The 14,224-nt window shown below is 42.4% G+C and overlaps 1 protein-coding gene across 6 annotated transcripts in view; it reads right to left on the reverse strand.

Annotated features, from left to right (window-relative positions):
* The window catches only part of LOC122816964 (serine/threonine-protein phosphatase 4 regulatory subunit 1-like), a 1,601,647-nt gene that overhangs the window by 476,539 nt on the left and 1,110,884 nt on the right, over positions 1–14,224 (reverse strand). For all 6 annotated transcript variants that reach the window (XM_044090068.1, XM_044090067.1, XM_044090066.1 and 3 more), the window contains one exon: positions 3,204–3,304. In XM_044090068.1, the coding sequence (XP_043946003.1) occupies positions 3,204–3,304 (101 nt within the window). The remainder of the gene's footprint in view (positions 1–3,203; positions 3,305–14,224) is intronic.

Genomic DNA, 14,224 nt, shown 5'->3' on the forward strand with positions numbered 1-14,224 from the left:
TCCATAGCCCAGACATATGGAGAATATGGGAGATTGTTGTCACACGCTGTACACAACCAGTACTTGCCAGAAATTCCTGCCACTCCTTCAGTGTTGCTGTCGGTCTCTTGGCAGCCTTCCTGACCAGTTTTCGTCTTGTCTTTTCATCAATTTTGGGGGGACATCCAGTTCTTTGCAATGTCACTGCTGTCCATATTTTCTCCACTTTTTGATGACTGTCTTCACTGTGTTCCATGGTATATCCAATGCTGTGGAATTTTTTTTTTACTCTTCTCCTGATACCTTTCAACAATGAGATCTCTTTGATGCTTTGTAAGTTCTCTGTGAACCATGGCTTTTGCAGTAGCAGGCGACTGAGTAAGTGTCAGGAAAATCCTACTAGGACAGCTGAACTTTATTTGGGATTAATCAGAGTCTCTTTAATTGATGGCAGGTGTGTATCCAAGAAGACTGAGTGCTGTAATTAAATTAAAAGGTGCTTCAACAAAATATTAGTTTACGGGTGTGCACACTTATGCAACCAGTGTATTCTACGTTTTTTATATTTTTCCCACTAACAGATTTGTTTGTTTTTCAACTGAACTGTACAGGTTATAAGTCACATTAAAAGTGGGAAAAGTTTTGAAATTATTTATTGTGATCTTATTTTTTTATATCACAAAAACCTGGCATTTAACAAGGGTGTTTAAAGGTTTTTAACCACTGTAGCTATGTGGTACTGCAACAGTGAGTGACTGATGATCATCAACCTAACTTCACATGGCAGAAAGTGACCCTCCTTTTCTGCTCCATCCATCCATCATGGCCAAGGGGATGGTGGACACAAGCAAGATTTCTGTACGTCTACCCCCAACTCTACATATAATAAAAAAATAAATAAACTTAGGTGCACAATAGTGGCTGAGCAGAGTATGGTTTCAGGCTCTGATTTCTGGCAATGAAAAAAAAATTATCATAATACAACAGAAAAAATATTCATGGTTAGAACAGCAGCCTACACATCACAGCAAAGTTGCTTTCTTAAATCACTTGCTCCTGCTGGATCTTCTGGTATGGTCTCAAAAGATGAAAGAAACCTCCAGAATGTTTTTCACTCCTCAAACTTACTCTACTAGGCATAGGGGGGTTCTCTAGTTCGGTGAAGATATATCATATACCATCTCACTCAGTTTTGCAGATGATCCTAATTTTCTCAGACAGCTTTGTGACTTGGATCTTATTTTTCCACTGTTGAGATGTATGCCCTGTAGTATATCTGCAGTTTATAACCTTGTGAAGGATGTACACTGAATGTCTGCTGAGAGAAAAATGACATTCACCTGAAGTGTGTATGGAAAAGAAAGATCTAAGTAATACCTGCTGCTCCTGTCATGCCATATTTCTTTAGGGTGGAATCGTGCACCTGGGACTCACATTCCCCACCAGACAGACATTTTGCTAGTTGTCTAGAAAGTCATGCGCTATTGAGGAAGACAAACTACTCTCCCAAAATCAACACAGATCCATAAATCCGACTGCAATAAAAGGGGTAGAGAAGGGGAGGAAAGACTATAGTCATAACTACCCATGACCAGCAACCCCAGAGAATGCTGTACAGGCTCAGGCCAGTTCTAACTGATCAACTATGGGCTGCATGGTGCTTACACCATAACACATCCCAAGGGTGAGAGCCTAAGGATAATCTACTTTGAGACCCTCTGTTTTCCAGTAAAAAAAAACTGCAGCAGCCTCAAGCCCTCAGCTGTTAATAAGTTCAGTGCCTGTGGGCCATTTTATCAAGAGACTTACCCTCCAGAACTATGAGGGTCAACCACATCTTCAAAATTTGGTCCCTGTAGTGTGGTCATGCCAAGTCCTACAGCCACATATGGGACCCTTTTACCAATCTCAACAGGAGAAACCGTTAAATGTTACTATCCATCTGGTGATTAGAAAAAAAACAAGTATACTTCTTTAGATATGCCTGTGTGGCAACTACAGCAGTGCTTCAAATCATATTCCTCCTCAAGACAGTTAAAAAACTGCCAATGTAAGTCTTTGTTGTAGACTTGGATCTAGCCATCAAATGATGGAACTTTTCGGTGATGGGATCAATATCTAAATGAAAGAAAAAAAAAGATGCGACAAGCTCAGGGGCTAGGTGCACTTATATTGTAAGTGTATAATGTTACGGCATAAGACAGTGCCAATCACATGTTGCCTGAGTATGGGAGTTGCTAAGAAAAAACTCAGATATGACAAAATGGAGAAAATAAACCCAATCACAGGCCCGGTGACCCATCAAAAAGGTGCCTCTGATGATAAGACTCCACAACACTACTTTCAGGTATGTGAGTGCATATGGTGTTCCTGAGTGTGTAATGTAATTTTATGTAATTTCTCAACAAGTATTTTTTTTTTTGAGGAGTGCACAGGTTAAGGATGAGAAAAAGTTCCTGGGAGTAGCTGCACATCTCAAACATTTTATTTCAAAACAAGCAAAGGTGGTGGTTCAAATGTGGGCATTAATACAGTTTGTTATTAAATTCTGGCAAGATTAAAAAAGAAACAATAAGAACAATTACTTTTTGTAAACACTTTCCAGTACAAAATGAAGTACAGAAAGTACCTGAAACACACCACAGCACATGTAAGCAGTATACTCCAACAGCACAGAAACTAATGCGCAGGTGAAGCAGTTTTCAGTCACTGAGCTGCAATAAAAGGATAGCTGTTTCAGGTCTTACAAGCAGAGAGGCAGACACTGAAAAGAAAAGGAGGTAAAATGGAGTAAGACAAAACTTCAACAATGGACATTTAAAGTGCACTTCCTTCTGATATGGGTTACTGTGTGAGGCTGCACACAAAGAAAGTGATTACTGTAATGGGACCAGAGCCATTAAAGGGAGGTTCTGTTACTAAGGAGTGGGGGTGGGTCAAAAGCTATACAAAATACTTTTTAGGGTGTTTCTTGTTAAGTGTTACTCTGTGCTCTGGGGCTTGGTTGATATGCAAAGTAAGGATGTAGTTTTGATTATGTTGCTTTTGCTGAAGTGCCTTTCTGTGATGGATTATCATGCAGCAACTTTCCACTGACTACTTTTGTGTTGCAATGGATGTTATATGCATGTCCAACTCCCATGATGCAAAACCCCTCTCTTTTATGCCACATATAAATTAAAGTTTCCCTTCAAACTGAAATTTCAAATTATAAAAGTACTTACTCTGCCAGTTCATATCTGAATCTCCAGTTCCTGCTGTTATCTGTTACCATAAACTCCTGCAGCTGATAAAGGTACTCTCTCCTTTTGTCCTCATGAAGTAACTAGAAGGGAACAGGCAAACATTTAAATAGAGCGAATATCACCTTCCACACAACAGGCTGAGAATTCCAATTCGCCATCTTTTTTTTTTTTTTTTTTTTATCACTTTTCACATTACGTTTAAAATATTTCTCATGAGATAAATAAAGAGATGACATACATAAAGATAAATGCCACTTTTCACTAATATCTTAACAGCACAAGGGTTGTTTAGTGCCCTCTACTTCACACGTCGAAGCAAAAATTAAAGGAATTCAACCACATTCATACCTTTAAATCATTACCAAATTCCATTAACAGCTACTATTCCCATCACATTTGCACATTAACAAATTCAAACTGATATAGTTTAAGTAATCTTCTTTATATACATTAATACAAAAAAACTAATAATTTGTAGGCTATTGCATTATTTTTTTCTCTGAAGACACGGGCAGCTGTTAGGAAGTACCCATAGTTCACTGTTTAGTAATAAACTGTACATGGTACTAATGCTTGCTGTAGTCCTTATGAAACTCAATAAAGATACCTACCACTTCATCATAAACTACGAAGTCTCTTTCTGTGATCCCACTTGTAGCAATAACCTAAACCAGACAGAAAAGCTATCCATCAAACCAAATACATTTTTTAACGGGTGACTTCAACTACTCTTCCATTAACTGGCAAATGTATATTTCCTACAGTAAATATGCTCAGAAATGCCTTGATTTGACCAATGCCAATTCTCTTGCTTGTACTGTTCCCCTTACCACTAGGGGTAATATCTTTTTCAAAGGATCACAGAAAGTTACTAGGCTACTGGTCCTGAGGCCCAAGAATTTACCCCATGTTCCAACAAGTCAGCACCTGATACCCCTGTCCAGCAAGGACACAGGTGGAATCCAAGGGGTATATTTTCTGTTCCCCATCCAGTTATCCAGGCTGAGTTTAAAAAGGGATTATGAGGTACTCTGCCTGATGGGGAGAGGGAGTCTATTCCACAGAAGGGGGGAGTCTCTGGGACACAAATCTGTCCCACCAACCGGATCTATTAATGTCAAAGACCAAGCTGAGGTTGCATGTGCAGGTTACTTGAGTGAAGCCTGACTTGCGGATATGCAGCAGTCCTATCAAGGTGGAGTCTGTGATTGCTTTGTATGCCAGACAGAGGTCACCTCTCAGGAGTCTGTATGAGACTCGAGTAGAGGGACAGAGCTTTTAGCCTGTGTAGGGTAGCTGTTTGAGGCCCTGGATATTCCTGGTGAAGAATCTGTGTGGTCTCTCCAGCTGCTGCATGTGTTTTGTGAGGTACATGCCAAAACAGAGATTGTACTCAATAATGGGTCTTATAAGGGAAGAATAGAGGGATGTTATGACCTCGTTTGTCCCTGGATGAGATACCCTTCCTAATGAGGTGAGCGACGTAAAAAGCTTTCCGTACAATGGAGGCAATATGGTGGTCAAAAGTCAGTTTGCTATCATCCTGGGTGCCCAAGTTCCTCACGACTGCGTGCTTAGGACCTTGTTATTAATGTGATAATTTGTGGGGACGTCACTCTTCTCCAAACATTCAGTTTGAGGACATGTTTCTGGCACCAGTCATTTGTTTGGGCAAAACCCTCTTGGAGGATGTTCACATCATTAGAGGAATTGACAGCGCCAAGCTTGCAGTCATCTGCAAACTTGGTCAGCCACAGCCCACTGGTTTTGGTCTGCACCTCAGAAAATTATAGTCCAAACAACAGAGGCCCCAAGACCGTTTCCTGGGGTACACCGCTTGTTATGGTTCTACTGCTTGAGATGGCTTCTCCTAGGTGGAGTCCATCAGTGAACCAGTTTGCTACAAATTAGGTAACATATGGATTGATGCCTAGTTGAGAGAGTTTATCTATTATACCCGAGTGGGAAATAGTGTTGAAGGCTTTGGCCAAGTCAAGGTAGGTGGCGTGCACCATCTTCCCCTCGTCCATGGCTTTGGTGACTGTCTCAAAGAAGTCGACCAAATTTAACAGGCATGACCTCCCCTTGATGAAACCAAACTGTGTGGGGATCATGTATTTGGAGGTTGCCAATGTCCTTGTTAATTGAAGTCCATGATAATCAGTTCCATGACCTTGCAAATCATGCTAGTTAGGCGGTTGGGTCTATAATTTCCTGAATCAATGGACACTCCACCTTTGTGCAAATGGATGACAGTGGCTGTCCTCCACTTGTCTGGGACGAAGCCGGTACTCAGGTTTTGGTTGAATAGGGTGCCTAATGGTGCTGCAAGGTCCTGCCTGAGTTTATGTAGGATTTAGACTGGGATGTTATCAGGTCCCATGGAGGCCGTATTTTTTGCCTTTGAGAGGACAGTGATGATTTGCTCCCTAGAGATAAGGGGAGGGGGGCAAGTGCTGGGGATGTCCTGATTTACTGATGAGGGGAGACAGAGGGTTGAAGTTTTCGCTGAACCTGTCAGCCAGCAGGTTGGCTACATCTACAGCATTTGTCTATGTGGTGTCCTTGACCACTAGTTCTGAGCAGATCTGAGTGCTTCTTTTGAGATTGCAGACATGTGAAGAAGTAATTTTGATAGTCTTTAGTGGATGCGGCCAATTTGGACTCAAAGTTTGCTTTGGAGAATTTCGCTAGGGCTCTTACTTGCTTGTTCAGGCTAAGGACAGATTGCTTCCAATTAGGTACCTGCTCCCTTCTTGGTCCTGGACAGCAACTTTTTTTCCTTTTATTATACAGTTCATTTATTGCAGATGCCCACTTGAGGTTTTCTCTTCCTTGAGTTGGATGATTTTGTCCTGTCAGGTATTCCTGAGTCCATGCAAGTATATAAATGCTCGTACAGTACTTTGGTGTAGGTTTGGACATTTGTGCCAGTTCCTATGGATGGGGAGGAGGCTTTAAAGCTGTTTATACCTTCCTTCAGGAGGTTGTAATCAGCTTTTGAAAAGTTTTTTTTTTATACCCTAGCTGGGGGGGTCAGGTCAGGGGAGATGGTGACTTTGAAAATGACCGCTTTGTGGTCAGATCTTATTAGGGAGAATGATACTGTAGAGATGCTGCAGTGGCTACTCATGTTGGTTAATGCTAAGTCCAAGATATTATCAACTCTTGTGGGGGTGTCGACCAGCTGGTCCAAAGGATTTGCATTGACGAAATCAAGGAATCTCTGTGCATTTGTGTTTTGGCATGAACAGTTCTTCCAATCTATGGCTGGATAGTTACAGTCGCCCTGGACCAGGATAAAGGGTTGAATCTTGCCAGCTCCCCCAGCTATGAAGGCAACACCCCCAGAAACCAAACAATATTTAGATTCCAACCAGTTGCCACCTCACACATCTGCACCTTGATTAGAAAACTAAAACCAACCACATTCTCCACTGATCAACTCCCTGCCGAGTATCTACATAAAGCAGCTGATGCCATTGCTTACCCCATCTCGATACTAATCAATCGAACAACAGCAGAAGCCAGAATCCCTTCTATTTGGAAAATATCCTGTGTAATCCCACTTCACAAAGGAGGTAGCTCTACTGAGTTATCCAATTACAGGCCAATAGCAATAGTATCCCCACTTGCAAAAATTATGGAAAAATCTATCCACAGACAACTGATGCATCACTTAAACTCAGAATAACCTCATGGCAGGCACCCGGCACGGCCTCTGACCTCACCACAGTACTACTTCAGCCCTTCTAGCCTTCTCCAATACCATAAACCATAACCGCAATAACAATAACATATCCTCAGCCCTCTTCTTGGATCTCTCTAAGGCATTTGATATGGTGGATCACCAATTGCTAATCCACACCCTGAAAACTTTCTGCCTACACACTACAGCCATCCAATGGGTCCAATCTTTTCTAAATGATAGACAGCAGGCTGTCCTTTGGCAAAACAAACTTTCTAAACTCCTACCCAATACACTAGGTGTACCCCAGGGATCCATACTAGGGCCCCTTCTTTTCTCCATCTTCATTAACGACCTCTATTCTGCCATCCCTACAATCAGCTGTGTCCAATACGCAGATGACTCCACCCTGATATGCTCGGCCACTTCTCCAAATGAACTGTGGTCAGCTACAGAAACCACCTTTAACACAATTGAAAAATAGCTTTATGGTTGCCGTCTGATCTTGAATCCCAAAAAAACGAAACTGTTGCTTTTCTCGCCAACACACAGGTCTACTGCATTCACTTTCACCATTAAAACTAATAATGGCACAATAATCTCCCCAGACTCCTCTACAAAACTGTTAGGTGTTTTAATCGATAATAATCTTAAATTCGACCTACATGTTAATCAATCCATAAAGACAATCAATAAAAAACTAGGCTCACTTTACAGGATAAAAGCCTTCGTAACCCCTCCTGCTAGATTTGCCATAGCTCTGTCTCACCTGCTTTAACTCTTCTCTATGCCTCCCCAGTACACTCCAATCTAAACAAATCTGTCCTTAAACTCTCTATCTGCTATAACCACATCGCCAGATTTGCCACTGGCCTGCCTTATAGGACTCACCATTTGTATTAACCTAAACCAGCCTGGGTGGCTAGAATTACTCAGCGTGATCCAGTATATACCTCATGACTACTGGCCATAAGATCCTTTACAATCCAGATAATACTCCTGCTCTTAAAAATATTATCACCCTCTATCACAATCCCCGACCCCTTCGTTCCTCTAATAAATTACTAGTCCAGACGATCAAAAAGTACAGTTGTGTACACTTACCATAAATTTAGATGTTAGAGTGTATTCACTGTTGCAGTCATTACATTTGGGTAATCTGCTGGCAGGTTGCCCTCAGTCGGCCTGATTAACAAAGTCTTGGGTCCTGCATCGGTTGCTGCCCCTTCTTCCATGACGTCAGGTCGTCAGGGGTATAAAACATGCAGCCGACGTCATTACCTCAGTTTTTCTTGCCCCAGATATCAGATGCCCCCCGAATGGGGAGCAAAATAAAATTTAAAACACAAAAATATACCTCCAACCAAAAGCAAATACATCAGAAAGGCTTTTAAGCATAGTAACAGAAAGTAGAGGTATAGTCAGAGAAAAACGGAGCTGGAGGGAGAGTAACCAGGACTGCAACAGTGAATACACTCGAACATCTACATTTATGGTAAGTGTACACAACTGTACTATGTTCTTCGTGTTTCACTGTTGCAGTCATTACATTTGGGTAGATTCCCAAAGCTATGGTTGGGAGGATGGATTTATACAGCATTAGAACCCGCTATAAGGCCCTGCAAAACAGCAGTGGCAAAGCCAGCTCTAGATTTAGAGAAAAGTGGTACATGATAATGCTTGGTGAAAGTATGAACTGAACTCCAGGAAGCAGCTACTAGAATATCCCTGGTGGGAACTCCTCTGAGAAAGGCTGCAGATGTAGATGCAGCCCTGGTGGAATGAGATCGGATCTCCTAGGGGAATAGGTTTTCCATGGTGCTTATATCAGAAATGAATGCAATGGCTTATCCATTTAGAAATGGTTTGTTCTGAAATAGCCTTTCCCTCTGCCCCTGCATCAAGTGCTACCAGCAGTTGTTCAGATTTTCTTTGAGTTTTAGTCCTGTCCAAGTAGAATCTAAGTTGTCTATGCACATCCATTGAATGCAGAATCCGTTCTCCTTTGTTCTGTGGGTTGGGAAAGAAAGTTGGTAAATGAATGGACTGATTAAGAGCCACACTGGATACCACCTTGGGCATGAAGGATGGATTGGTCCTGAGTGACACCCTGTCCGCATGAAAGATGATAAAAGGCTCCACTGCCATAAGGGCCTGTAACTCAGATATCTTTCTAGCTGAAGTGATTGCTAGAAGGAAGTCTGTTTTCCAAGAAATAAATTTTAAGTATGCAGTAGCAGCTGGCTCGAAAGGAGGTACAGTGAGTTTCTCCAATACAAAGATAAGGTCCCAGGCAGGGGTTGGAGCTCTCCTGGGTGGTCTCAAGTTTTTGGCCCCTCTGAGGTACTGCTTGAGCAGAGGATGAGAGAAGAGGGGAGGTTCTGTGTTACAATGAGCTGAAATGGCTGAGGCATGGATGTTAATGGAGGAAAAAGACAGGCCCTTGTGAAGCATCTCAGTTAAGTATTGTAAAATCTGAGGTAAATTGGGCACTGCTGTGTTCATTCCTTGAGACTGATTCCAAGCACAGAATCTTTTCCATTTGTCAGCATAAGATTTTCTAGTACTAGGTCTTCTCACCTCCAAGATGGCATCCATCACAGGTTTGCTGAGGGATGCAAAGGGTGAATTTAAGTGATTAGCCAAGCTGCAAGGTTCAATGTTGGGAGCTGAGGGTGCCAATGTTGGAGTGGCCAGTCTGCAGCAATCAAAATCATTCTTGGTTTGTCCTGTTTGACTCTTAACAGAACTTTGCAGAGTAGAGGCAGAGGGGAAAAGGCATAGACTGATAGGTTTTTCCAGCTGAAGGACAGAGCATCTACTTTCCAGGCTTTTTTGTGGGGAATCCTTGTGCAAAATTTGTCCAACTGGTAGTTCTGGGAGGAGGCAAATAGATCCATGTCTGGGCTTCCTCATTTGCTTGTCAACATGTTGAAAATCTGTGGTTCCAGTCTCCACTTGTGTGGGTCCATGAGATTTCTTAGTCCGTCTGCCAGTGTATTTAATTTTCCTGGCAGGAATTGAGCTTGTAGGTGCACTTGGTAGCTGAAGGCTGTGTTCCACAATGCCATGGCTAGTCTGCAGAGGGAGTAGGAATGTGTACCCCCCTGCTTGTTTATGTACCACATAACTGTGGTGCTGTCTGTCTTTACCATTAGTTGTCCTGGAAGAATGTAGTCCTTGAAGGCTGTCAGTGCATTTTGTACAGCTAACATTTCTTTTTGATTGATATGTAGGTGCATTTGATTTGGGTTCCATTTGCCCTGATTGCACTTCCCTGCCAGGTGAGCCCCCCATGCATAGTCTGATGCGTCTGTAGTTAGGGTTTGGGTGGTAGGGGGTAGCATGAATGGTAGTCCCTTGTTTTGGTGGCAGGCCTCTGCCCACCACAGGAACTCCAGGCGTAGGCAAGGTATGATAGGATATCATTGTTTCCAGGCTGTGACAATGTTGACTCCATAGACTTTTTAAGTACCACTGAAGTTTCCTTATATGCAGTCTTGCATATGGAATTAGAAGAATGCAGGAGGCCATGAACCCCAAGGCTTGCAGTACTTGTCTTGCAGATGGCAGGGTTTTTGTGGCCACTTGTTTGAAGTAAGTTACCAAATAAATTTGCTTTTCTGGCGTGAGGAAAGCCATCTGGGCAGTTGTATTCAACCTTGCACCCAGGAATGTAATCTGTTGAGAGAGTACCAGTTGTGATTTCTTTTCATTTATGGTGTACCCTAGACAAGTTAGAACCCTTTTTACAGACGCCACATGATTTGTAAGTGTGGCCAGGTTTTCTGCCTGAATTAGACAATCGTCCAGGTATGGATATATCTGAATATTTCTTTGCCTGCAAAATGCAATTACTGGAGCCAGGCACTTTGTGAATACCCTGGGCGCAGTAGATAAGCCAAAGGGCAGTGCAGAGAACTGATAATGCAAGTAGCCTGCTTTGAAGCGTAGGTATCTTCTGCAAGACTCCCTGATTGGGACATGCAGGTAAGCTTCTTTTAAATCTAGAGTTGCCAACCAGGCATCTTTGCCTAGCATAGGAAGTAAGTGGTGAAGAGTCAGCATCTTGAATTTTGGAATGTCCAGAAAGGGGTTTAGAGTAGACAGGTCCAGAATTGGACGCCATGATTTGTCTTTTCTAGGTACCAGGAAAAGCCTGGAATAGAAACCTTGTCCCTTTTCCTCTTCTGGTACTGGCTGAATAGCCCCCATGTTTAAGAGGGAAAGTACTTGTTTCTGAGCCTCTGCCCACTGATTTGGGGGCAGGTCTGGCCACCCGTTTGGTGTTGGCAACGTGTGGAAATGAAATCTGTATCCCTGGGATACTATATTTAAGACCCATTTATCCTGGGCTATGAGTTCCTAGTTTTTTGCATGAAAAGCAATCTTTCCCCCAAAGGGGCGGCTAAAAGGTAAGTGATTGGTAATTTTAAAGGAAAGTCATTGAGATTGTTTACCATAGGGGGGTGTCTTGTTATTTCCAGATTTGGAAGTGGAGCCCCCCCCCCATTGCTTAGGTCTGAGAGTCCCCTGGGACAGAAACCTGGTGCTTTTGGTGTGTCTGGATTTGGCTTGAGAGGATCTGGAAGGAGCTGGAAAGGACCAATTCTTAGTAGGCCAGTGCCTACTAAATCTTGGAGGTTGCACTTGTAAGAAATTTTTTACAGTTTGCATAGATTTAGCTTTATCTTCCATCTTTTTTAAAACTTCTTCAGCCTTACTGCCAAACAGGCGGTCCTGATTTAAAGGAGCGTCCAACAATTTTGCTTTAACATGATCAGGCAGAGATTGCTCTTTAAGCCAAGCATGCCTTCTAAGCACAGACCCAGTAACAGCAGCCCTGCAAGAGGCCTCTAAAGAATCAAAACCACATTGAAAAGTACGTTTTCCAACTTATTCATCAGAATGCAATAAATCCTGTAAATCTTTATTTTCCACACAGTCAGAAATCAACATTATTTTCTGTTTAAGCAGTCCAATAATATGCTGTTGATATTTTAACATATGAAATTGGCAGTTTAAAGCCCTGATAGCCACGGTTGCAGAAGTATAAACCTTTTTACCCCATCTATCCAGCGCCCTGGAGTCTCTATCAGGAGGGGTAGGATTTTTAGCAGTAGAAGTCTTAATATGTCCTTAGGCCCTTGAGAAATGGTTTCAGGATCTGCAACAGGATTTTTGAAAAGGAACTTGTGGGACTCAGGAACCCTGTAGTATCGGTCAGCTTTACAAGGAGCTGGAGGCAGGGAATCAGGGGCCATAGTGGATTCCGAAAACACATCATCAACAATGTCTAGTACAGGAGGTATAGCTAAAGGCCTATGCTGAGGTAAAATAAGAAAATCCCTAAGCCTCTTTATTGAATCAGAGAATTCCTGGCTTTCCGAGTGGAAATGCTCCCTTAAGGTATGTAAAGTTCCACCAAAAGAGAAATCCTCAGAGGGGAAAGCAGAGGGAATGGAATCCTCTGCATCAGATCCCTCATAAGTAGGTATGGACAAATCCAGGTCATTAGAAGAGTCAGAAGAAACAGTCCTGATCAGAAGATTCATAGTCAAGCTCAGGCCTAGGCCTCTTAGAAGAGGGGGGGGGGGTTGACTACCCCTGATTAGAGTAATTAGATCTTCACCCATTTTGATCATTTATTTTTTAGGCATAGGGGCCTGAACATGTGGCCTGGGCATCGTTTTTTATTCGACATAGATCGAGATTTAGGCCTTAGTACTGAAGGTGGAGTTGGTTTGATATGCAAGTCTGTAGGCCTGAATGCATCCTCAGAAGCCGGTGCCTGCACATCCGCTCCGGACCCACCCAAGGTAGAGACATCCGCGGGTTCCATAGTTGAAGTATCTCACGGCATACTCCGAATGGGTCTCAGTAGAGGCCTGCGAGTCAGAAGTAGCGGGTATCAGGGGCTGCGAAAGTGCCTCACTAAGTACCGGCGAACTGGCGACTGGCTTAGGAGAAGCGTCATCGGCAGTTTTGGACTTCAACGGCCTGTCTCTGTCTTTATCTTTGCATTTTTTCAAAATTCCGGTAGTCGAATGGCTAACCGACGTCATTTCTGGATAATTAAACCGAGAACCGAAATATTTAGAGGTAAAAATGTACAGACGATGGATAGTGCGCTGATTAAATAAAGCACAAAACCGACAGCAAGGTAAGCTGTGGTCAGGGCCTAGGCAAGGAATACAGTACAGATGAAAATCTTTATGAGGTATTTGCTTTCCACAAGTAATGCAATTCTTAACTTTTACTGACATCGGTAAGGAGCAAGAAAAAGTTTCCCCAATGGGGTACTTAGCTTTAAGTTGAAGACTTCGGTTCTGAAACTCGAAAATGAAAATTTCAGGAGTCGGCCAACCAGCACTTGCGAACTGCTTCTGCTTCGGGAACCGCACAGCAAAAAAGACTGAGGTAATGATGTCGGCTGCATGTTTTATACCCCTGACGACTTGACGTCCTGGAAGAAGGGACAGCAACCGACACAGGACCCAAGACTTTGTTAATCAGGCTGACTGAGGGCAACCTGCCAGCAGATTACCCAAATGTAATGACTGCAACAGTGAAACACGAAGAACATCTAATTACTGTGCCAGTGACTCTCTCCTCGCAAACACTGTAGGCAGATCCTGGAACTCTCTCCCAACCGAAATCACCTTGCTCAACTCCCTGAGTCAATTCAAGACTAGACTTAATCATCTGACACTATACTGGCTAGGTCAGTGTAACAAACCCGACTAACTCACCTTGACTATTTGACTAAAATAGTTATTTTATTTTAGCTTAACTGTGGCACTATCCTGACCTTACTTAGTTTAACTCTAATGTGTTTAGCTATACAATCACTGTAAATATTGTATCTGTAACTAACTGTATGAGTTAATAACAGTATTCTTAGCTGTCTTGAATTACTTAATGATGACCTACTCTCTGAGTTTCTTTAACCCTGGAACTTCTATAACTTGTCTAGGTATGAAACCTCTGGAAATGTTTTATCTTAAACTTAATTGCTTGCTTAGATATGTTAATTACTTTATACACTGTATTTTTTAATCTAATTTGCTAGATGATCATATGAGTGCTACTAAGGGAAAATTTGTAGCTGGAATACCTTGCAATGCGTTATAAACAATGCAGCTGTGATGCGCAAACAAGCCCAAACTAGTTCAAATGCGGGGTTTAAATATCACAAAAAAATAGAAGATTCTAGTAACACAGAAATCTAGCCAGTCCTGTTAGTCCTTGCTCTCTTTACTAATCAGCTTGTGCCAGACAAAGTCCAGGCAGCCCTGCTGCTCTCACTAGC

The sequence above is a fragment of the Protopterus annectens genome, chromosome 12.part0 (genome assembly GCF_019279795.1).
Source record: "Protopterus annectens isolate FY-2018-M chromosome 12.part0, PAN1.0, whole genome shotgun sequence".
Lineage (NCBI taxonomy): Eukaryota > Metazoa > Chordata > Ceratodontiformes > Protopteridae > Protopterus > Protopterus annectens.